Source organism: Calonectris borealis, chromosome W (genome assembly GCF_964195595.1).
Source record: "Calonectris borealis chromosome W, bCalBor7.hap1.2, whole genome shotgun sequence".
Taxonomy (NCBI): Eukaryota; Metazoa; Chordata; class Aves; order Procellariiformes; family Procellariidae; genus Calonectris; species Calonectris borealis.
Window position 1 is genome coordinate 496695 of NC_134351.1, and position 24465 is coordinate 521159.

The 24465-nt window shown below is 38.9% G+C and overlaps 1 protein-coding gene across 1 annotated transcript; it reads left to right on the forward strand.

Moving 5' to 3' along the window:
* Positions 1-163: 163 nt before the first annotated feature.
* Positions 164-23412, forward strand: LOC142074925 (protein ERGIC-53-like). The gene is made up of 14 exons (XM_075135934.1): positions 164-442; positions 1977-2131; positions 2222-2329; positions 5650-5711; positions 6410-6509; positions 8622-8745; positions 9115-9173; positions 9791-9923; positions 11612-11805; positions 11926-11996; positions 17772-17925; positions 18669-18790; positions 20433-20501; positions 22788-23412. Exons 1-13 carry the CDS (start codon positions 226-228, stop codon positions 20467-20469), a joined length of 1536 nt encoding a protein of 511 aa, XP_074992035.1. The 5' UTR covers positions 164-225; the 3' UTR covers positions 20470-20501; positions 22788-23412.
* Positions 23413-24465: the final 1053 nt, after the last annotated feature.

Below are 24465 nucleotides of genomic sequence, written 5' to 3' on the forward strand. Positions count from 1 at the left end.
ACAGCCAGCCCCGCCTCCCCGGGCCCCCGGCGGCGGGGCGGGAGACGCTGGCGCCCCCTTGGGCGATGGGCTGGGGGCGAGGCTCAGCTGCCGGCGTCGCGGGGCCGCCCCGCCCCGCCCGCCGCCCCGCCCGCCGCCCCGCCTTGCCCTTTGCCCGGCCTCCGCGCTCGGCCAATCGGGCGGCGCCCTGTTGGCTGTGCCCGGCGTCCCCCAGCACGGTCGAAGATGGCGGCGCGCGCGCAGCGGGGTGGCTTGGCGGCGGCCCTCCTCGCCGGTGCCCTGCTCGCCTTCGGCCGCCTGCCGCTCGCCCTCGGGCAGGCGGCGGCGGCGGAAGGCTCGGCGGCAGCTCTGCCGCACCGCCGCTTTGAGTACAAGTACAGCTTCAAGGGGCCGCACCTGGTGCAGGCGGATGGGACGGTGCCGTTCTGGGTGCACACGGGCAGTAAGTGCCGGGCGGGGGGCGGCGGAGTGCGAGCGGGGCCGGGCCGGGCCGCGCCGCGCCATGTTCCTGCCGTGCCGGCCGCTGTGGCCGGCCCCGCGGGGGCCACGTAATCCTTGTTACTTGAGGAAGAAGCGCGGGAAGGAGCCGCCACAGGCCGTAGCCGTGGCCGGGGAGCTGACGGGCACGGCGAAGGTGGCCGGGGCCGGCGGGACGGGTCAGCCTTGGTCTCCGGGGGCCGCCAAGGCATCGGGTGAAAGCGGCGGGAGCTCTTGTGGCCTGCAGCTGCCAAAAGGCAGAGGAGCCGGACCCCCCCCGGCCCCCCGCGCCTTCTGCCTCCTTCGCAGGGCCCTGCCGCGGGCAGGGCGGACCGAGCGCGCCGTTAGGCTCGAGGGCCGTCCGCCCCGCGCGCCCTCTGGGCCCTGTCCTGCGGATTTCCACGTAGCGCCAGAGGGACAGGGGAGTGCTGTGATAGCGGTGAAATGCCCGCACATCCTCCCCCCGTTTCTTTGACGTGCGCTTCGGCGTTACCGGTGGCTTTTTTGTGATGTGGTAGCTCCGTGGCTGTGAGGAGTTGACTCAAGACGGTGTGAAACTTCTGTGTGAAGTGATGATGTGTCACTGCTGGTCGAAATGAGAGTCGGCCTCACGCCTGTACGGTGTGCCTGAGGCAAGCCGCTCGCTTCTGTGTGGCTAGAACTGCTGCTGAATTTCATAGTATAAAAGCTTGAAATAGACATTGTGACTTGATTGAGTTTAGTTTATGCAGTTTATGTATCCTCTGCAGTATGGGTTAAGGATTTGATTGTACTCAAAAAGGCATCTGGTCTTCCATAAGTTCCCCGCCTTGTAAAATGTATTGATATTTACTGTACATAAGGTTCTACCTTTGTATAGTTTCTCTGCAGTAACTTCTGCTGTGTTTTTATTTTTTTGACAGGCTTTCATTTAGTTTATTTTGGTTAATTCATGAGTATTAATTTTTGGCTCTTATTTGACATTGTGCTACAAGTGACATGAAGGAAACTGTCTATAGATGAGCTTATTTCCTGCTTTTTAAGCAGATAATCACAAAAATAAAGTGAATGAATATCTCTCTAAATGTACGCCTATTATTCTTTTAAACGATTAAAACAGAAAATTAGAACATTGTTTTTAAAAAGCAGAACAGAAATCTGTGATTTGTGAAAAGTCATGTGGGATACAACAGAAAGCTAAACCTGACTTTTTTTTAAATTAATTTAATACGTATCTTAACAGCAAGACCAGTGTTCTGTTTAAGTTGTGCATTATGGTCCCAAATGGAAGGTGATTGAGTCTTCTGTAAAGCAGTAGTAAGTTGTTGAAAGTAGAGGTGTGGGGGTTTGGGTTTTTTCTTCCCCTCTCAAGTACTCCACTAAAAAGTTATTTTGAAAACTGTTCTCTAGTTGAGGAGACCAGAAAATTTTGTGAATTTAGAGGATTTGTTGATTGGCTAGTTAAGCACTTGCAATACTCTCTCTTTCATATATTCAGTGTTGGTTCCTTTCCTTTCTAGATGCCATACCAAGTGCAGATCAGATTCGTATAACAACATCTTTGAAAAGCCAAAGAGGATCGGTGTGGACAAAAAACAAGTCAATATTTGAATATTGGGAAGTCGAAGTGACCTTTCGAGTTACAGGAAGAGGCCGCATTGGAGCTGATGGATTGGTATTAAGAATTTCATCTAACTGGAAAAAAAAAAGACATGCTTTAAATACTGAATGTTGACTTATGACTCTTACTTGCTTTCTGTAATAGGCGATCTGGTTTACAGAAGAGCAAGGCTTGGAAGGTCCTGTTTTCGGGGCAGCTGATAAATGGAATGGTGTTGGAATTTTCTTTGATTCCTTTGACAATGATGGAAAGGTTAGTTGGAAGCAAACTCTTCTAGCGAATGTTATAAATTAATTTCCTGCCTGTTTTGTACATATAACTTTGTGAAAAAAAATAGGGTGTTATTTTGCTACTCTCCTCCCCTTCACTTCGAAGGGATAAATTAAAATAGTCATGTTTCCCTTATAGATTTTTTTACTAGACTTTTTCACACTTTTTTTTTTTAAAGCTTGAAAGTTGAAGCATAACACATAGTGAATCTCCACTGAACATTGGTTCATGTGTTAGGTTTGGAGGGAGAATGCCATGTACATATGTACAAGCTGAAATTTGGAATGTCCATGCACAATTTGAAATGTTGATACATCTGAAGATGCATGCTTTGGAAGAGGCATATTGTACCAAAACATGACACTGCGGAAACACAAATTTCTATATCTCTCTTTAAAGATGCTCTTTTTCTTGCAACAAATCTGCCTTGCGTAGTTCAGCAGCAAAAATGCTGTAGCAGACGGGGGTGACAGTTGCTGTTCTGAATTTCCAGTTTTCCAGTCCAGAATGATCCTGGGAAACTTTACCAATACATAGTAGGTCTGCTTTGCTTCTTTTGCTTTACCTGCACTCCTTTGGCTTGCTTTTAGATGTTTTAGATATATTTTTGTAGGTGTACAAGCTTTTTTCCTACAGATGGCTTTTGATATACAGCATACTTCATCATATATAAAAGTTGAAAGACTGAAGGTGACGTTTATATTTCCGATCTTCAAAGACAAGACACAGAATTAGAGTATTGTTCAATTTACTAAGAATTTTAAAATCCCTTTTTTTTTTTTTCCTTTTTTTCTGACTTCTGGCATGAATATGGACACGGGCATAGTTTAGCTGGCTGAAGATGCCATCTACCAAAACTGCATGCGGACAACACTGTTTGCCAGAACTTTGATAGCACTGGGACTCTGATCATGACAAGCTTAGTCAGTGTGGTGAGAAACCCTTTTTTAGAAAGTGATGATGTGTCACTTCTAGTCAAAACAAAAGTCTTCGTCATGGCTGTATTGGTCTGACGTGTCTTAAATACTGTGAGGCTTTTTTTAATGACAACCTGTTACTTTCTTCGGTCCCAGTATGGAAGAATCCTTCTTGGTGCTGTTTTAGTGTGTTCACTGGAAGATGTTTGGTGCTGTAACTGGTTCTGAGCCTAATATGCCAGCATCCAGAAACAGAGTTCATCTAACACTGCCAACTCAAGGCACCCTGGTTATGATGCTGATTTAAAAACTGCAAAGCCTTTTTTCTCTTCCTTCTAAGGCTATAGATTATACTAGAGTTGAATTTTTATTTCTCTGTAGAAATAGTGACAAGACCTTTTTAAAAAGAAATACAATTTCATAGCTCTAAACATCTGAAATTGTAAGAAGCACACTAAATGTCACAAGAGTTTACAGCACATCTTTCCTGTGACCTTTGGAGGCAAAAAATCGAGAAGTTATTTCCCACTTTGGATTCTCTACTATCTTTCAAGTTCTTGTATGTGCATCCATCCAGACAGATCCTCGGCAGAAATTGGACCACTCATCAACCATTAGCATTGAATACTTTTGTTAGTAGCTGTCTACTATGCTCTAAGGTAGATTAGACTTGGGTTGCATTCATGAGTGCTTTGAAATTGAACTGTTTGTACACGCTTCGTGCAGAATATATGCAAGTATGCTCTGAACTAATTCGGTATTACTGTTGTTAAACTGAAATAAACAGTAAGAAGATGACATTAAAGTATTCCAGTGGTACTGAGCAGGTAATACTGATGTTGAAGCAATTATGCTATCCAAACTGCATTGCTGAGAAGTAGAAACACTGGTGTATTTCTGTATACCAGTGTACTGTTCTGTTGTTGTCACAATCTGTGTGATGAAGGAAAAGAAACAGATAGTTTGATTGTAGTGCTTTATTGAAGACAAAGGACCACGCTACCCCACCACTGTGAATTGAGAAGGACATTATTTCTTGAATTCTTGAAATCTGAGTTTTGTTTTGTTTTCTTAAGAGCTGGTAATCTGTCTAGTGGGACAGTATATTCCTTTATGTTGTGGTTTAACCCCAGTAGGCAGCAAAGCATCACACAGATGCTCGCTCACTCCCCCCTGGTGGGATTGGGGAGAGAATCGGAAGGGGAAAAGTGAGAAATCTCGTGGGTTGAGATAAAGACAGTTTAATAGGCAAAGCAAAAGCTGTGTGCTCAAGCAAAACAAAACAAGGAATTCATTCACTGCTTCCCATCATCAGGCAGGTGTTCAGCCATCTCCAGGACAGCAGGCTCCATCATGCATAACGATGACTTGGGAAGACAAATGCCATAACTCTGAATGTCCCCCCCTTCCTCTTTCCCCCAGCTTTTATTGCTGAGCGTGATGCCATATGATCTGGGATATCCTTTGGTCAGTTGGGGTCAGCTGTCCCGGCTGTGTCCCCTCAACTTCTTGTGCACCCCCAGCCTGCTTGCTGGTGGGGGACTGTGAGAAGCAGAAAAGGCCTTGAGGCTGCATAAGCAATAACTAAAACATTGCTGTGTTATCAACACTGTTTTCATCATAAATCCAAAACATAACCCCATACAAGCTACTAGGAAGAAATTTAACTCTATCCCAGCAAAAAGCAGTATGCTTCAGGAGATGATGAATTGAAATGTTGAAGGGAGGAGGCAGATTAACTCTGAAATCTTGTGCTCTTGTAAAAACTGGAGTTCACTTCATAAACTCCTGGAGGCAACCGGAACAGCACTGTAAATCTGTTCTGACATTATCATTTTAGCTTGTTCTTATCCTCTAGCAATTTATGTAACTGGGGATGCGTTCAACAGGCTCTGTTTAGTCTCTGACAGATAGCTCCAGAGGTTTTTCTAATGACTGTGACAAGGTCAGTAGGATGTCAACATCGTGTCTGTTTGGATGTTTTTCCCAGTGTTATGTAGCCAAAGTTGGATATATTAAGTTACCTATTAGTTTTAAGATCTGTGTCTTCACTACATACATATTTCTCCTATCTGTGGCTTTTATGTTTCTGTGTTTGTCAAATGATGGTAATTGGTAGTATATCCAGGAACTTAATTTGTGTGGGTTTTTTCACCCCTAACTATGCAAAGAATGTAGCAGTCTCTTGCAAAGCATGCAGCATGACACAGTGCTACTCAGTCATTTTGCTTATGTAATCCTGAAGTACAGAAAGAATAAAAACATTGGTGGTGTATCTGTAGTTTAATGACTTTAGCTGCTTTATCGCAGAAAGGCTATCAGTCATGCTACTCATGTTTCACTTCAAATTAAACTGTTCACTTTGTTTGCTATTTCTTTTTCTAGAAAAACAATCCTGGAGTGATTGTTGTAGGCAACAATGGAAAACTTCTGTATGACCATCAGAAGTAAGTTTATTTTCAGTGTTAATGATCAGTGTTTGCTTTTGAATGATGAAATGTTGCATTAAACTCTTAGAGAAGCGTAAAGGTTTCTTTCATATGAAAGTTTGCTGTTTCCTTTACGTTTTTCTATTTGTTAAAACACTGTTTTGGCAGTAACAGCACAGAAATTGGCAACTGATGGATATTTAAATAGCATATGTCCTTTGGGATGGGTGAACTCAGATAAATGGAAGTACAGACTTTTTACCTCTTCGTTGCTTGTGGATATCTTTCACGCAGCGAATAACTGACAAAAGTGACTAACTGAAAACTACTTGCCTGTTTCTAAAATTAATTGCTTTAATTTTGATTTCTGATTGTTTATTGTCGACAACACAGTTGACATCTTTTTGGATTCCCTGAGAAGAGAGGTGTCTGGCTTAGTTGGTGCAGTCCAGACTATAGCTTATTTCCCCATATATATATCTTAGAAGCAAATAGATTTCCCCATTACTGCATTCTATCTATATTGTGTCCTGTGTAAAGCATCTAGTACTGTTGGTCCCAGATTTCAGAAAAGCTCAGTGCAGTCGTGGGACAGCTTTTGAAAAACTTGCATATTGAAAAACTATCATGATGTTACTTAGTGATACATTGATGCTTTTTTGTCTTAGCTGATAAATCATAAGATATAGTTTTATGCAAGTTGTCTTCTTGCATAGTGATGGTTCCACACAAGCATTGGCATCCTGTCAGAGGGACTTTCGTAACAAGCCCTATCCTGTTCGAGTAAAGATAACATACTACCAAAAAACATTGACTGTAAGTACTCTGAAATAAGTTAATTACTCATATTTCTCAGCTTTTTAAGTGTGAGATTGTTGCAACTATTTGAAAACCCAAAGACCCCATATGTTAATTCCAGTATTTTTGAAAATGTTGAGCTTGGTAGCAGAAGTTGGAAGGAGGTGCAGTATGTTCAAATGCTAGACAAGTTTTTAGCTACATTAGTGCATCTGACTCAGCAGGTATTGCCGATTTTTCGGATGTTACTTAGGAGTCAGTTGTGCTAATGTACTCACATGTGCTCAGACCCTTCTGTTGCTGTTGACTTGCCTGTAGAAGTGTCCCAAAGCCAGCATCTGTTCCTCAGCTTCCAAGTGGTTGAGCAGTTCCTTAACTTGAACGGTATTTCTCAAGCTGATCTGAGCTGCAGAGGGTTTTGTAGCTGATTGTAAGAGGTTCTTGAAATGTGACTAAAAAACCAAAGCTCGCTCTTTGACAGCAGATTTAAATTCGCTACTTGAGGCTTCCCACCTCCAAGAAGTAGTAGGGCTTTGAAGATTAAACAAGATAGAAAACCACACGTATAAGGGAGTCTTCAAGACTTCTTAAATACTATTCAGATGACTGTGAATTCCTTCTAATTAAGGAGAGAAAGATACTAATGTAGTGCTGGGTTGCGACAGCTATGAAGCGTGTGTTTCTTGGCTTCTGATTTCTTCTGAAAAGGTACTATTGATAGGTATTAGCCATAAAACACACAGCTGTCATTTTGTAGTAAAAGTTTCTCTAAAAGTAAACATTAATGCACCGAAAAGAGCCTGGACCTTGTACCATGCAATGGTAAAAGCTATCTGTTACTCTTGAATGAAAATTAAATTTCAGACTCCGAGGCTGGTCTCTTTTTGAATGCACCTGGTCCCTGATGCCTTTTCTAGGAACTCTTCTGGCCCAAATGTTGCTGCTAACATTAGCAGTTCTGCAAATGCATCTGTGGAGGAAGAGAGAATCTCTGCAAGCTTAAAATCAACCTGAGAAGAGTAAGGGATGACTCTTCTAGATCAGACCAAAAATTTGTGTTGCCCAGAACATTACTGGGATAGGCTGGCCTTTAATGATCCCTGAGTCAGAGATTTCTTGAACCGGAGTTGATATTATTACACCATGATCAGTTTTAGAATAGAATAGAATAATTCCATTTGGAAGGGACCTACCATGATCATCTAGTCAACTGCCTGACCACTTCAGGGCTGACCAAAAGTTAAAACATTGTCCAAATGCATCTTAAACACTGACAGGCATGGGGCATCAACCACCTCTCTAGGAAGCCTGTTCCAGTGTTTGACCACCCTCTCGGTAAAGAAATACTTCCTAATGTCAAGTCTGAACCTCCCCTGGTGCAGTTTTGAACCATTCCCATGCGTCCTATCAGTGGATACCAGGGAGAAGAGATCAGCACCTCCCTCTCCACGTCCCCTCCTCAGGAAGCTGCAGAGAGCAATGAGGTCGCTCCTCAGCCTCCTTTTCTCCAAACGAGACAAACCCAGAGTCCTCAGCCGCTCCTGACAGGACAGGCCTTCCAGCCCTGTCACCAGCTTTGTTGCCCTTGTCTGCCTTCAAGTACACATTCAAGTACCTTAACATCCTTTTTAAAATTGTGGGGCCCACAGTACTCGGGGTGAGGCCGCACCAATGCTAAATACAGTGGGATAATCGCCTGTCTTGACTGGCTGGTTATACTATGTTTAATGCACCCCAGGATGCGGTTTGCCCTCTTAGCTGCCAGGCACTGCTGACTCATATCGAGCCTACCATCAATCCCCAGATCCCTTTCTGCTTCTTATAACTGAAATGAATACATTTTATATGTATCTGAATTCTATGCAGTACGTCCTCTTAGGTGATGAATAGAAAATGTTGAATTTTTGTTCATGCTGAACTTTGAATCAGGCCTTTTTTTCCTTTTTAAAATAGAAAGCTTATACATTTTCTTTGTAAAAAGCGTCTTTCAGAAAAGAAATAGTTTTTGGTTTCTAGTATCAGCTGCTGAATTATCCGGTAAGTTGTATTTGTGACCATTACTGTAAACTGACAAAGCAATTAACACAAATAGATTTATGTGGTAAAAATTGTAAGTGTTTATCCTTTTAGGTATTAATTAACAATGGCTTCACTCCGGATAAAGAAGACTATGAATTTTGTGCGAAAGTGGAAGATATGGTGTTGCCATCACAAGGATATTTTGGAATATCTGCAGCAACAGGGGGACTTGCAGGTAGCAAATGTTAGAAATTGTGAACGAATGGAGACTTGCAGGGCTTGCAAGAGAGAATTTTTTTTTACTGCTAGTGTTGATCCATTATACCAATTTTTGACCATGATAATGTAATTAATCCTCTCCCATTCCCAAATTACTGATATGCTTAGGCCTTTTCCTGGCTAGAGCAGAAGAACTTTCAATTTGTCCTGACAAAGACATTGCGCAGTCTCATTCCCCACTGCATAAACTCTTGGGAGGATTTTGGGAGAATACTGTTGCCTGAAGATCCTTTGCAAGTGCAAGGTTGACTTGGGAAGTACCAGGATTTGTAACGTGTAGCAGTAGCAATGAACAGTGTTTTTTTGTTTTGTGTGTTGAATACAGATGATCATGATGTCCTGTCGTTTCTGACCTTCCAGTTGACTGAGCCCGGGAAGGAAGTAGTAAGCCTTTTTATGCATAATTAATAAACTATGTTATTCTATATGTTTTATATGTAGCACCAGATTATGGCATTTTCTCTGAAGTCATACTTGGCATCCCTGATTCAGGATTTTAGCATGTAGCTGTGCTGTCATCTGTTTTAAAAAAATGAGATTAACACTGTAATGTTTCGGTGATACTTTAATTAACATTTTCAAGACCAGAATTCTTGAAGCAACACTGAATAAACAAAAATCCTGATATTAGATCAAAACATGCAGAGAAAACAAACTAAAAAGTACACTTTGCTTGGAAAGTGGACAAGTAATCTATTCTTACTTTCAACTTCCCATACCTCTAGAACACTTCTCTACTGCTAAGCAGCATCTATCCTTGTAAAACTTGATTTCTTTTTAATCGCAGAAAGTACGCATGTATCAGGAAAAAGCTATGGGTCTCCGTAGGAATGTCTGGTTTCTCACTTCAACTTAATATATCAATGTGCTCCACTAATTGTTTTATGTCTTCAAATCTGAAATCTGAACAGCCTTGCTGCAAAATAAGTTATATAGGAGTGGTGGAGAATGTGAAAAAATCTACACCACCCCACCCCACCCCCCCCGATAATGTTTTAAAGCCAACACCAGGTGCAGAAATTCCTCAGAAAGATAAAGAGAAGTATCAAGAAGAGTTTGAACACTTTCAACAAGAATTGGATAAAAAGAAAGAAGAATTTCAAAAGGAACATCCTGCTGTGCAAGGACAGCCAGGCAAGTTATTTGAGTGATTTTTCGGTTGTGAAGGAAAATGTTTGCTTTCTGGGATATTCAGAACTAGGGCCTGATACTCTGACTTATTTTTACTAAGCTCCTGCTGATGTTATTTACTTTGTTTAAGAATCTTTCATCTTTTGTTTGTAAAGTGTTTGAAATATAAACATCCCTTTTGTCATGCCTGGATTGAGAACAAAACAAACGAATGGAAACATGATGGGAACAATGAGAATCTGTATTGAACAGTAGAAGGGAGAGAAGATCATGCATTCCTCTGTAAAATGATGATTAAGGAAGCATGGCCTTTTTGATTATTTGAAAATATATTTGAAAGGTCATCTTTTTGGTCTGTTTCTGCACATTCATAACAAATGTGGTTTTTGCTCATCTTGTTTTATGGATGGTTATTAAAGATGGGCTAGTGGATGTGCTGGAACATGTGCTTGCTTGGAAAAGCTTTTTAATGCTTGCCTAATATTGGACACATGTTGCGTTCTGTCAGTTTCAGCACCACAGCATTAGCTGGCGTTCAATGTTTGCATTTGGGTTAGCTAATAACCAAATTTCAAGCTTGATGTTGTTAAAAACTGTGGCCTTTATTGTTGCATTTTAAGCTATTGATAAGAAATTTAAGTTTGGCTGGGTAAGGCAGAATTGCCCTTTCCACTATTGATACGACGCATCTGCAGCTCTCAGCAAGCATTGGTTTAAAGATATTTCAGACTGAACAGCGTTTTTCCACTGATTTCAAATTATAGTTAATTTAGGAAGATTATAATAATGACTCTTGCCTCCTTTTTTGAGTGTTTAGCCAAAGTGCTTTGACTTTGATTGTTCTGCTATGGAACATGGTGAGGGTTTTGTTTGTTTGCTTGTGTTGGGTTTTTTTTGTTTTGGTTTGTTTTTTTTGTTTGTTGGTTTTGTTTTTTGTTTTTAATTGCTGGGCAAAAAGGAATCTGCTTATTTGAAAATATAATGGAAGCCAGTCTGTTTCTTACTTTTGCGGATTGAATTAGCTGTATTTGAACACACACATGTCAGGAATGTACTTCAGGCATCTAGACCTGAAATTTCAGGTTGTCTTTTTTTTTTTGCACAGTGATAAGTTATCACTGCTCTAAAGGTCCTGCACCATTTTAACTTCATCTGTGTTTTTGAAATATTGTCCAGCCTTCCATTGTTAAGAAATAATAATCTTTTTGCCAGAGTATTTTGGACTTCCTTCTTTCTGATGTTGTTGAAGCTGCGGAGGAACTCACTGAGAATGTGCAGTCAGTTCTCTCTTTCAAGCTACTTTTTAAAGCTTATTTTTTCTAAAAAGTAGCTGTACTTAATACCTGCAAGTCTCTTCTGAAGGCTAGTTGGTAATACAATGCTAGCTTATGCAAAGATAGATAATAATAACAGCATCCTGTTTCCATTTTATGTTGCACATTACCCAAGTATTGAAATAGGAACTCTAAGATGAAGTCTGAGTTTGAATGTGTGGTTATCTCTGTTCAGTTATTCTGATCCCATTTGGGTATCCTTTGCCATGGCATTGATGGTAAATAAACACCAAATATATCAAATTATAGGAAAAAAGTGTATTTATGTGGAATCTTTAAGGGTGCAAGAAAAATGATACAATGCAACTTACGAAGAATGCATGTGTGTAAGAACTATCTGTGCTTTTTTCTTATCAGCGGATGATCTTTTTGAAACTGTAAGTGATCGTGAACTGAGGCAAATCTTTGAGGGACAGAATCGAATTCATCTTGAAATTAAACAGCTTAACAGGCAATTGGACATGATTCTGGATGAGCAGAGGAGATACGTCTCTGCAGTCACAGATGAGATTGCTAAAAGAGGAGCTGTTTTTCCAGGTCAACAAGGACAGGTAAATAAAAAAAAAAGCCCACTGTGATTGATAGCTCAGCCTAATTTCAGCAGCGTGATTGATTTGCTTTTTTCCAAGATATGTTGATCTTTTTCTCCGCCCCCCCTCACCCCCCGCCAGGTTTCCCAGCAAGAGATTGAGACAGTTGTGAAAACTCAAGAAGAGGTCATTAGACAAGTAAATGAAATAAGGTAAATGCTTTCTAAATATTAAGGCTGTGTTTTGAATTTTATATTATTTTCCACCTTTTAAATCCTATTTATTATTTCCCTATGAGAATATTGACAAACTTGTAATTTCTCTGTGTCAGTTCCTCGATGATGATTCTCTGCATACATTTAATTTCTATAATAAAGTAAGTTCAATTCCCTAGGGTGGCTAAGCCCCCTAATTTGCCTCTTTTTTTTTTATCATGAGATTCCACTTCAACACGTAAGTCCAGTCCCTCTAAAAACAATCTATTTCTGCTAATGTGATAACCTGCTACCTCATGGAAATTTGTTGCTCCGATTTTGGAGCATTGATAACAACATAAGCATAAATGCCTTCGATTTATAGCTAGTGAACCTTTAAAAAAAAAAAAGGTGTATTGGAGTATCTTGTCCATATAGTCAGTCTACTCATGATATAATGATTTTATGAGTTTATTATTATATAATATTATGAATAAGATCTGTAATACTATATTTAGATAATATTATATGAGAGATATTTGAGGTTTTGTTTAGTATAAACAACCCATAAAGGCATGTAAGTAATTCTGAGAAGTAGTTCTGTACAAATGAAAATGTCTGTGCATGTAATAAGAGTTGTTGAGATTTATTGCTTAGTCTCCTAATTATTATTTTTGGTTTTTTTGAAGTAGTTCACTTCTTTCTTCAATATAGACGTATATTTTGTCTTTGTGTTTTTTCCCTGATTTTGCTATGACTGCCTAAAGCTCATACATTGATTATCGCTCCATAGTGGTTTGTTAGTGTTACTGATTTCTATATCACGAAAAGTATTTACAGTTTTATGTCAAGTCTCTCAGAATTCCAGTGTGTACAAGCCTTACAGAGGCCTCTCTTTCTTTTTGTTTGGGTTGGGGTGGTGTGGTTTTTTGTTTGGGTTGGGGGAGGCGTTTGTTTGGATTGGTTTGGGTTTTTTTGTTTGTTTGAGTTGGGGGTTTTCATTTCCATTGTAGATGAACCTTTTTTATCAGTAGGAGTAGGGCTAGGCCTTGAGAGAGCATTGCTTCTTGATGGCAGTTGAAACAAGGGCCAGATCTGGAAAATATTTAATGTCCTCTCTTGGCCTGAACTTTGAAAAATAAGGGGACAAAAAGTGCAGTTTCCACAGTCCTGCATCTGTGAAGGAGTCACTCCATCCATCAGTACAGCCAGGGGACTGATCAGCTGGAAAGCAGTTTTGCAGAAGAGAACTTGGGGATCCTGGTGGACAAGAAGTTGGACATTGGACAGCAATTCACCCGTACAGGAAAGACCATCAGCAGCATCCCAGGCTGCGTGGTGCCGAGCGTTGCCAGTGGGTCAAGGGAGATGATCATCCCTCTCTAGTCAGCCCTAGTGACACTGCATGTGGAGTCCTCTGTCCAGTCCTGGGCACCCCAGTACAAGAGAGACATGGACATACTGGAGGGAGTCAAGTGAAGGATCATGAAAACGATTAAAGCGTTGGAGCATTTGTTGTACAAGGAGAGGCTGAGGGATCTAGGATTGTATAGCCTGGAGGAAAGGCCTGAGGGTATCTTATGAATGGGTGTAAATACCTGGTTTTGGAGGTGGTGAAGGCGATGGAGACGAAGACAGGCTCTTCTCACTAGTACCCAGTGACAGAATGAAAGGCAACGGGCACAAACTGAAATACAGGAAATTCTGTATAGACATAAGAAAAGAAACTTGTGAGGGTAGTTGGACACTGGAATAGGTTGGTTGCCCAGGAAGGTTTTACAGTCTCCATCCGTGGAGATTCTGGAAAACCCAACTGTGACTAAAAATTCTATGGTTTGTTAGGTGCTAAGACATATTGTCATACAGCACTTAAGGGGAGAAGGAAAAAAAAAAAAAAGGGAAAAAAAAAGCCCTCTAATATTAAGTTACTGTCACTTATGTTGTGCAGTGAAGACAGAAATGTGTTGCCTTTTTTTCATGTGCCAATATATTGTGTAGACCATTTTAGTAATCTTGTCCCCATTTCTTGTAGGTCAGAGAAAAATGGGAAAACATTTTTAAACTCTTTTGTGATAGAAGTGCCTGTTTGTTCTTTACACATGGGCTGCATGCTCTTACTTAAAAAATACTTTTTTTATTCTACGGGAGTGAATATTTTGTGGTCTAATTTTTATTTACTGTGTGAAAACCAGGTCTGTCAACTGATATATCAATGTCTTTTGTAGCAAAAGATAATCACATTAAAGGAGGCTTTGACAGTTACAGACCTGTTTTCTTGCCTGGATGAATTCAGTTGTGTGGCAATCTTGGGAAACTTACTGGAATCTAACTGTACTACATTAAGACTCCTGGGGATGGTTTTTTTGTTTGTTTGGTTTGTTTTTTTTGTCAGAGGACTTTCTGCCAGTAACTTCCTCTCTGCAGGGACACTTGCGAGTTCCCATGTGATTAATAATTTTGCTTTTTAAGGTGCAGTTTTTAAAATCGATTGAGAGGTATACTGTACCTTTTCAAAGTACGTTACCAAATGAAGTAAAAATCTTATCTTGAAGGTGCTGTACTGCTAAAATGAATCTGAGAAAATTCCTGTTTGATAGGGATGTTTGTGTATTGCTTCTAAGATGTTTTACAATTGCTGTCTTTAGCAGGAATGTCTTTAAGTTGGTTTAACCCTTCATTTATAGTAGTTAAAACATTCCTTACTTTGGGCTTAAAAAAAGGAGAAAAACAATTCTTACAGCTTGATGTTGTAGTATAGAAACAGTTGTGTTTTTTCCTGTATTAGTTCAAGGGCAGCTCTTGTGATTTATTTAAGTAGGTCAGTTTTTTGTGGAATGAAGATTAGAGTGCTTCCATTTTTGCACTTGTTCTTCCACGAAAGCTTTTATGTTAATATTCTTGACAAATCTTTATACCTTGCAAGAAAATTAGATTTTCTTGTTAACATTGGCAGTCTGCCCTTTTAGTGACTACTTACTAGGTATGAGTTTGTGTAACATCATCTTAATATTTTTCTTAGATTAAAGAAATGCTTTATTTATAGATAGAAACGAACAGCCCCCTGTTGCATTGCTGGTCATCCCGGAGGAAAAGGACTTACTGTCCAAGTAATTTTCTTGTCAAGATTTGTGGATTTCTTAATCATCTGATCACAGAAGAATCTTGCATGTTCATACAACAGAAACTATCAGCATGGTATTGTTCATGCAAAAGTAAATGTAAATTAAATTTGATACAGACCGTGTCTATTTAGGGAGGTTATTTTGCTTTTAACAAACAGTGGATCAGTCTGGGGGAAGGTGGGTGTGCAGATTTCTGTTAATTACATGGGGATGGTGGTATTAGGAGGGAGAGGATCAAAATGAGTGTCGCACTTGAGTTCTAGCACTGAAAATTGTGGGGCAAGATGAACAATGTGATGGATGCGGATAGGCAGAATTACTATCAGCGTTTATTAGGCAGTGGTCATGATGGTGGTTGCATGGGTTTGCACAGGTTATTTAAGAAAAAAATCTTCCAGTGAAAAACTTACTTCTAAAATAGGTCATTATAACACTAATTCAAAGTACAAGTAAATATTAATCAATTTACTTTAAATAATCTATACAATGACAATACAAAAATATAAAATAATTTCTGGATAACATATATGCTAATTTAAGTTAGGACAGATGAGGGGTTTTTTGCATGCATTTTGTATGTATAAGTTCCAAACCAGAAATGTAGAATGAGAGAAGGTGAGAGCTGCTTTGATTAGTTTTGCTTGCAGTGGCTTACAGAAGCAAACAGCTGGGTTTTGGTAACTCCTTTTGATAACTTTGCAATATTAAAAACGAGCTTATTGTGGTAAATGTTGAGAGTTTTGCGGAAATCCACGGCTAACGCCATTTGGCCTAGAGTGCAGTACGTTATCTGGAATAACTGGAAATGTAACTGTGGAAATGATTGATCTTCTACCATCTGCTGGGCTGGGACTGAGCCTTCACAAAGACGACAGGAAATGGTGCATTCTTGGATCTTTTTGTTACTGAAAGTGAAAAGAATTTTTTTTAGGTTACGTGGGAAGCATGTAGAATACTGGTAGTCTAGTATGTTAAGCTGATTTGTGTTTTAAAGTGATATTTTTAAGAAAAACTGGTAGCCTTCAGTTTGAAGAAAAGTATATTGTTAATCCAGCATTTAGTAGGGAGCTGTAATTACTAAATGCCTCTTTGTTAAAGTGGTGTATCTGCAACTTGATGTAATTATGTAGATTAATTTAGTGTGTGGCTTTGACTTAGTATGTAGCTGCTTCAAGTAGTTTTAACATGCTGCATAGTTCTTATATTGGAGCGAAAGCTGCTGTAACACTAATATAGCATATAATATATATATGCTCACAATTTTTACTTCTGGAGAGTTGTCATAGTGCCATGTACCTTTCTAGTTTTCTCTTTTCTCCTGTTTTTTTTTTAATTTTATTTTTAGTTCTGTGGTTTTTGAATTTTAATAGCATGAAGAGCAACTGATGCAAAGCTAAAAGATGGGCAACATCTTTATGAAGATTATTTGTAAACATTCAAGCTTTGATGCTTAACTTGCCATTTTCACAATGAATATGAGCCATTTAAAAATCAGTAATATAATTTTGTATAACACAAATATGATTATATGTTATTGTTGCCGCCAGTTTACTTAATGAATAGTATTCAAGCCAGGGTTGTTTGTTTGTTTGTTTGTTTGCTTTCTTCTGTGAAAGTGTTCAAGGTCGGGTTGGACAGGACTTTGAGCAACCTGATGTAGTGAAAGATGTCCCTGCCCACGGCAGGGGGATTGGACCAGGTGATCTTTAAAGGTCCCTTCCAACCCAAACCATTCTATGATACTATGATAAATTGTTGACCACTGTACAAAGAGTTAGGGCGTTACCTTGAAGGCATTGAAGTAAGCTCTCATCTGAACAAAATGTAAAGTTTTAAGTAAATTAAAAAGAAATCCAAAGACATACATTTTGATTGTTTATTCCGTTAATAATGAAGAGATTAACATTCACATGATAAATATTTTAGCTGTAGAATAATCCTCTTTGCAACTGAAAAGAGACATCACAGTAGGGGAAAATTATATAAACATATTGATTAGAGATTAAGTATTTTTCTCTCATTGACTAGTTTACCTCAAACAGAATTAGTTATGGAACCTCAGCTTTTTACGAATTTAATTTGTAGAAGCAAAATGAATTCACATTAAGACAATGTTAAGTATTATGACAATGCATATGGGAAATGAGTTTCTCGTATAAATGATAATCATGAAACAAGGACGTATCTAAATCTTTTCTTATCCCTAAAGCCTCTTCTTTATTTTTGTTTCTTACATGACTGCTTTTATTTATTTATTTTTCAAACAGCTTTTGGTTTTCTTCAAAGATTGCATTAAACTCTGCTTATCCTAAAGCCTTGTCAAGAGCCTCAGATAAAACACTTGTTCTAGACTTCATCAGTCAGGCAAAGCAGCTGTCCAGCAATAGAATATTTGCTATTGTTTATCTTGTTTTCAGCATGACTTTGGGAGATGGTACACTGTGCAAATTGGAACTGTCTGCGGAATTAAATATTTTTAAAAAATCATAGTTTGATTAAGGAATTATTTCTTGATAGGTATTCTTGGAAGCTAGAAAAAATGTTTTCTGCCTTTTTGGGCAACTGTGTATTTCAAATTAATTTTAATGGACTAAAAGGTGTCCAGAATAACTGCTGTTTGTAGAAAACCTGTTCTGTGCTGAAAGATGTCTTGTTGTTTGTCTTGTTTCAGAAATTCCATGGCTGATACTCTGAGGTTGATCAGTGGAGCTCAACATCCTGGCTCTGCTGCAGGAGTCTATGAAACAACTCAGCACTTCAATGACATCAAAGAACACCTTCATGTAGTGAAGAGGGACATTGAGCATTTAGTACAACGAAATATGGTAATTTATGTACTGGTAGTGTAAAGCATGACTGTAATACTTCTTTATTTGGCTGTTAGTGAAAAGCTAGGGTGAGCCAGCATGCAATTTACGGAGCAATTAATCCTTCATTAAGCTGTGTTGCTAAAGCTGCACTGCCTTGACCTAACTGCATGATCTGTGTCTTGATGAGAAGTTTTGCACAAAGAGCATGATTTTTAGTCTAATTTCCTGTGGAAACAAGGTCAAGCAATTAAGTTTTCTGGGTGCTTTTTTTGTGTTTGTCCCCCTACTTAACAGCTCTATACAGAGGAGATTCTCTTGCTTCTGCACAGGAGGGAGAGCTTTAATCAGGGGAAACTTGGGCAGGCTCTGCTTAAGGGCGCTACGTGTGAAAGATGACTGTGTTCACATTCAGGAGCACCTTAGTCTAGCCTAGGTAGCAATTAAGCTGAATTAACTTATGATCCCATTGAAAGTTCTTGATTTCTTCGTTGATTTACCAAAGATTTATTCTTTCCCCTATAAGCCTCAAATTAACATCAGTCAGTTTACCTGAGAAACATAAAGGTGAAAGGGGAAAGTGAGACAGGGAGTAAGATTATGATTTTTCAGAGTAGTGTCATTTCTGTCTATGTTTTCTGCTTGTGTTCCAATTTTTCGATCATGTTGCGAAGACCTTGTTTTGTTTCTTACATATAACAGTTTTTTGATGGCATGTTTTGTTTGCTCTTTTCTCAAATATTGTTGTTCTTGTTTTTTAGCCATCTAGTGAGAAATCGAAGTGTCCAGACTTGCCACCGTTTCCATCGTGCTTATCTACAACACACTTCTTCATATTTGTAGCTGTGCAAACGGTGTTATTCATTGGTTATATCATGTATAGGTAAATATGTTTTTCTTTAAAGATAACAGGGCAAATGATTTTAGAACTTCTGCTGGAAATGCAATTGCAATGGTATGATTATGTTAATCATCTTTAAAACAAGCAATCATTCAGATTGGAAGAGACCTTGGGAGGTCTCTAGTTCAATCTTCTGTTCAAAGCAGGGTCGACACTGAATTCAGACCAGGTTGCTTAGTGTTTAGACTGGTCAGGTCTTAAAAACCTCCAAGAATGGAAAATTTGCCACTGTTACAGACCCCATTGGAAATGTTTAATGATCATAATGAAGTTTTTTTATTCTTTCCCCGCTCCTACGGTGTATCTAGTGGGAACCTGCCCTGTTTCAATTTGACTGTTGCGTCTCTTTCTTATAATGTGGATCTCTGTAAAGAAACTGCCCCTGTCTGCTCAAGAACATCTTGTGGGTATTAGAAAGCTGCTGTTAGACCCCTTGAAGCCTTCTTTTGTCCAGGATGAACAAGCCCAGTTCCCTCCCTCTCTTCTCTTGAGACGTGTGCTTCAGCTCTTGACCGTTCTTGTGGTCCTCTGCTGGACTTACTGAAGTTTATTAATATCTTAACAAAACCTGATGTGATTTGATTTTTTTTTTTTTTTTTTTAGTTTGCTGTGTGTTCCTACAACTACTTATCCCATCTTACAAATTCCTCAGTGAACTTGTTTTTACGATACATATCTCTTCATCCCTCTCCTACATATGATATCGATAGAGTATGGACTTCCCCCCCACCCCCCCAAACTAATTGGGATGCTTTTTCTGTTCTCTTTCTCCTCCTTGTAATGTCATAATGTTCAAATTAAATTTGCATTGATGGAAAGGAAAACTTATTGAGAGTAAGGACTGACTTGCTTGGTAGTCTTCCCTCCTGCTTCTCACACACACTAACCAGGATAAGGAGTAAGGACCAAAATAGCTGCATTGCCCTTCAAAGAGAAAATGCTGTTTGCTACCTCTGTGGAAGGATAACTAGTATTAAGTATAAGACCAATGCTGCTGATAGCACTAACTTTTATTGTGTGTCTGCTTCTCTACAAAGTGGAGAGAGTGCATTTCTTACGTATGTCATGTTATGCCATCAACTGGAAAGATGGCTTCCAAGACAAATGAGGAGCTAGTCCCTTCAGTTCTTTTTGTGTGTAGTATCTGTGTGCGGTTGAGCCACGGTATCTGTATCCACCAAGAAAATAAATATGTTCTGTGCCAGAGGGAAAAGGAAATCCCATTTCAAGTAAATTCTTTCACTGCTTAGTTGCATGTGTTTCCTTTTCTATGATGATCTTTAGGCCAATCAGATACTGAGAAGCTTTAGAAAATTTTAGTTAAAGTATTTTAAAAATCAGTTCGTATGTTCTTTCACAGTTTCTGGTTTCTGTCCAGAATGTTTTGTTTCCTTCTGTGTCTGAGGCAAAATTGGAACTATAGTGACACTACCAATGTCTTTGTAAAGAGAAAAAATTATATCCTATTTTTGTGATATGACTTATATTTGATTTCCTTAAGTCTCTGTTGACAAGGAATGGAATCTTTTAATCCCCAAATAAATGAAATACTTATTTATTTAAACAAGTTAGCTAGTTTTATACTATAAGTACTTAATGAATTATCTTCTGCTTTTTCTTTCAGGAGTCAACAAGAAGCAGCAGCCAAAAAGTTCTTTTGATGACCTGTTGCTTTTGTGTGTACATAACAGCAGTATGTATGCACAGAAAATTATACACTTCTGTAAATGAGGGAAATTTTAGTGTTTGATATACTTCAATATTGTAAATTATTGAATTTTGTTAAACAAAATGAGTTCTCATTTAAACTGTTAATGCTAAAGTTAAAAACAGACTAGGGAGCAGCAGAGCAAATGCTAGATAGGGGAAGACTGCGGACCCTATCTATGTTTTCAGCTAACGTTCTCATAAATACTGGAAGGCAAATGACATATTCCTCTTCTTTTGTTAAGATTCCAGAGGAGGAAATTGAAACACCCAGGTTTGGTGGTTGTTCATAATGAGAATTGCAGGTGGATGATTTGTGCAGAAAGCTTGCCACTAAGTGTCCTGACATACCAGTTTTTTTAAAAAAGCAAACAAACAAAACAAAACAAAACAAACCCCAAACAACTGCTCGTCTCTATTTTTTGGGGGAGAGTAAAAATTTTTTATAAACATTTCATTTCTTTACCACTTGGATTTGAATTATTTAGTTAACTCTAACTCTTCATGAAATACAGATTTAAGCACTTTTTAATTCTGGACACAAAGACAGGCCTTTAACAGTCTGACTGTTGATACCTGATTATAGAAATCAAACAGAACAAGCAAATAAAGGCTTATCTCCTTATTTTGGGTTTTGGTTTTAGGCAGTGAGAGAAAACATGATAAAGTAGTTTCTTCAAGTTTCAAGTCTGTCTCTAATTTTGTTTGGAGATTTGTGGAACTCTTTCAGCGAAGATATCGTTGCTTCATACCTCTTCAAATCTGATTTTATTAAGGATATGTTTAGTGTATGAATATGTCTTTACTTCTATAAAGCTGTCTTGTGTCTTTCATGTATCAAATACACATGCTTTGATTTAAATCTTGACATGGCAAGTATTCTAAACTACAGATATGGAGTGTTAACTCATTTCTTTACAAGCTGTTGCTTCAGACATGTTTGCTAATCCAGCAGCTATTGTAGAACCAGTTTTGTGTGTCAATTCCTGCTTTAATATCAAAAGCATAAGACTGAACATGTGTTTATGATACTGCTTATCAGGTGAACATTTGCTTCAGGAAAGAAACAAAGCAGATAGCCCAAATTAGGAATGTGAAATGAACTCATTTTGCCTTGTTTACATATCTGTGGTAACTTTGTCCTTGAGTTCTTTGTGTGTAGAGTTAGAATAGGGGGTTTTGGGTTTTTTTAAGTTCTATAAAATAATCAAATGCATCAGGATATTTCACTTTTAATTATTAATCTGTTTTTCTGAATCTGCAAAAATTATGTGGAATCTAGCATACTACTGCATTCCTACAATCTACTCCCTTGGAGTGCAACACATGCTGCCAAATTCACTGTAATGAAGAACACTTCAGTATTGTGCCTGTCAGTTTGGAGAAATGATAAACCTATGCAATATATTTTGTCACTTAAAATACAGTGTCCAAAAAGTGGATGTCTGTGCTATACCAATAAAACGATCCTACCTACACACCTATTTACATAGCTACAGTATGTAGTATACTGTGAGTGGTATAGCTTTATAGATTCATTTCTAAATTTGAGCAGCTTTGCTGTAAAATTGGAGAAACTACTGCCTCAAGCTAATCTTGCTGGATAAATAGGGTAAATCAGTGGAAAAAAAACTTTTCAGATAAGGCAGAATAACACATAGGAACTTATCCATTCAGTTCTTTCAACACCAGCAAATATTTACAGGTGCCTTGAGTCTAAGCTATTACAACCCTGACTCTTCTAACTAAACTTAATATATTTTCTTAAATTGTTCTGAAAATGTACAGTGTTGTTCCTTTCAATTGCAAGCCTTCCTGCATCAGTGCAACACCTAAACAGAACTCCCTCTCTCACAGCAGGCTTTGCAAGACCCTTTATACAGAAAGGCTAGCAATTGTATTTTGATAAGTACGTGCGTATATGGCATAATGAGGAACAGCTTTAATGTATCAATTGGAGAAAGCCTGTATTTTTTGTTACTGTGAATTTATCCAACCATAACTTTGCTTTAAAGCTGGAGAAGCCCATACTTTTGTGTCTTTTGTTAGAAAGAAGAGAAGGCTGGGGATGGTGTCTAGGGGAAAACTTGAAACCACAGTTGTATCTTCAGTATGAGGCTCAGCTTGTGTGTTTATGCTGCTCATGGGTCTGACATATCTCCCATGTGCAACTAGGAAACTTTTGTGTTTTGTGACATATCTCCCATGCGCAACTAGGAAACTTTTGTGTTATCCAAAAAGTGGTAACTTTGCTTCGTGCTTCATTTCACAGTCGTCTCTCCTTGGAACTTCCATAATTGCCTCGTCACTCACTGGATCAAAGGAAAGCTCCCAATTGCCCAGCTCAAATTTTATCCTGTTTGTTCTTGAAGTGATAGCAACAAATTTGGACTTTAAGAATATTTGTCAGTCAACGTAGCCTCCTGTTATGGCTGGCTACTAGAAGTTTCTTTCAATGCTGATAGCATGTTTGATTCTTATCAAGTAAGATTTCAGGACTAAGAGGAGAAGACACCTTGGAATCCAGTTTGACAATATGGGGGAGAACAAGTCTAATAATTGTATTTGAAGTGTGGATGATTAGCAAATATTTGGCAGTGACTAGAGAATCTCATTGTACCAGTCAGGGTGTATTAAATACATAGTCACACCTGAATCTTTCAAAAGCAAAATTCACAATATGGTTTATAAATTACCTAACTTCCTGTTTGAAGAAAATTTGACATTTATCAATGCATCAATTACTGTAACACCGAAGACTGTCTACTGTTGTTTTAAATTCAAACAGCTGACATTTTCATATGTTTGTTTCTGACTAATGTAAATTGACACTTGGAGTTCAGAGATAACCTTATTTGAATAAAGATGCGTATTTTTAGTAAGCTTTTTTCTTTCAATTTGGTACGTGTCAATGAAATCCAAGCAAGTGTATTTGAAGCATTCTTTACCCTCTGTTGTTCAGAGAGTTTGAATGCTTTGAGATCTGGATTCAGTCCTACCTGATGACGGAGAGTTAACGGCATTCAGAGGCTGAGGCTCTGCCTGTTTTGAAGAGACAGATGACTGCCTTGGTTAGAAAGATACGCTGAATCCAGCCTCAATGTGAAGGGATTATATTCTCTGTGTTGCAGTCTAATGCAAGAGTGACTCTAACCTAAAAGAGATTTGCTCAAAAGCTTGTGTTAAGAGTATCGGCCATTTAGGGTCAAATGTAAAGTAGTATGTCAACTTCTCAGTCTCTTAACAGCAAATCGAGTTGCTTGCTGGCTGCTTGGAGTATACAAAGTACCTCTTTTTTCTGAGCTGAAGATTGCCTGTATCTCTGAGTTCTTTCTCCAGATTCCCCAAACTGCTGTCACCTGGGTGCTCTGCTCCTGTTTGTTGGAATACAACATGCGTGCCCAAAACAAGTCAGTCTGTGTCTCCTTGGGGTTTTTCTTGTTTTGGTGGTCTTTGGTTGTTTTTGTTTTGGTTTTTTTTTTTGGTTTTTTTTTTTTTTTACTCTTCTGTCCAGTAAACTGTGTTTGTCAGTGGTAACCTCCCACAGGAGGAGTAAGAATTCTCATTGACCATCATTTTCCCCCAGCCAGGGGCAATTTCTGTAATAGGTGGAAGAGAGGAATCTTCAATTTGTTCAAGCTGAGAAAGCCCTAAAATATTTCTCTCTTTCTGTGCAAGTGATCTAATGTTCCGACTTAACATAAAAGGCAACACCCTCTTCTGGAGGGATGAAGCCGGGGGTAGAGAGTCTTGGTCCTTTCAAAGAACACTTAGGTACTTCTGAATTCTGTGGTTGGAGTTGTCTGCTGTGACTGTGTTTTGGGAACAGAGTCTCTAGAAAAGGCTGGGAGTTTGGATGTTTGCCTGCCTATTGCATTTTTGTGTTGGCCTCTCTGAGGCTTTTAGATTTTGCTCTTTGTGATTTGCCTGTTTCGAGACTGAATTCTGGG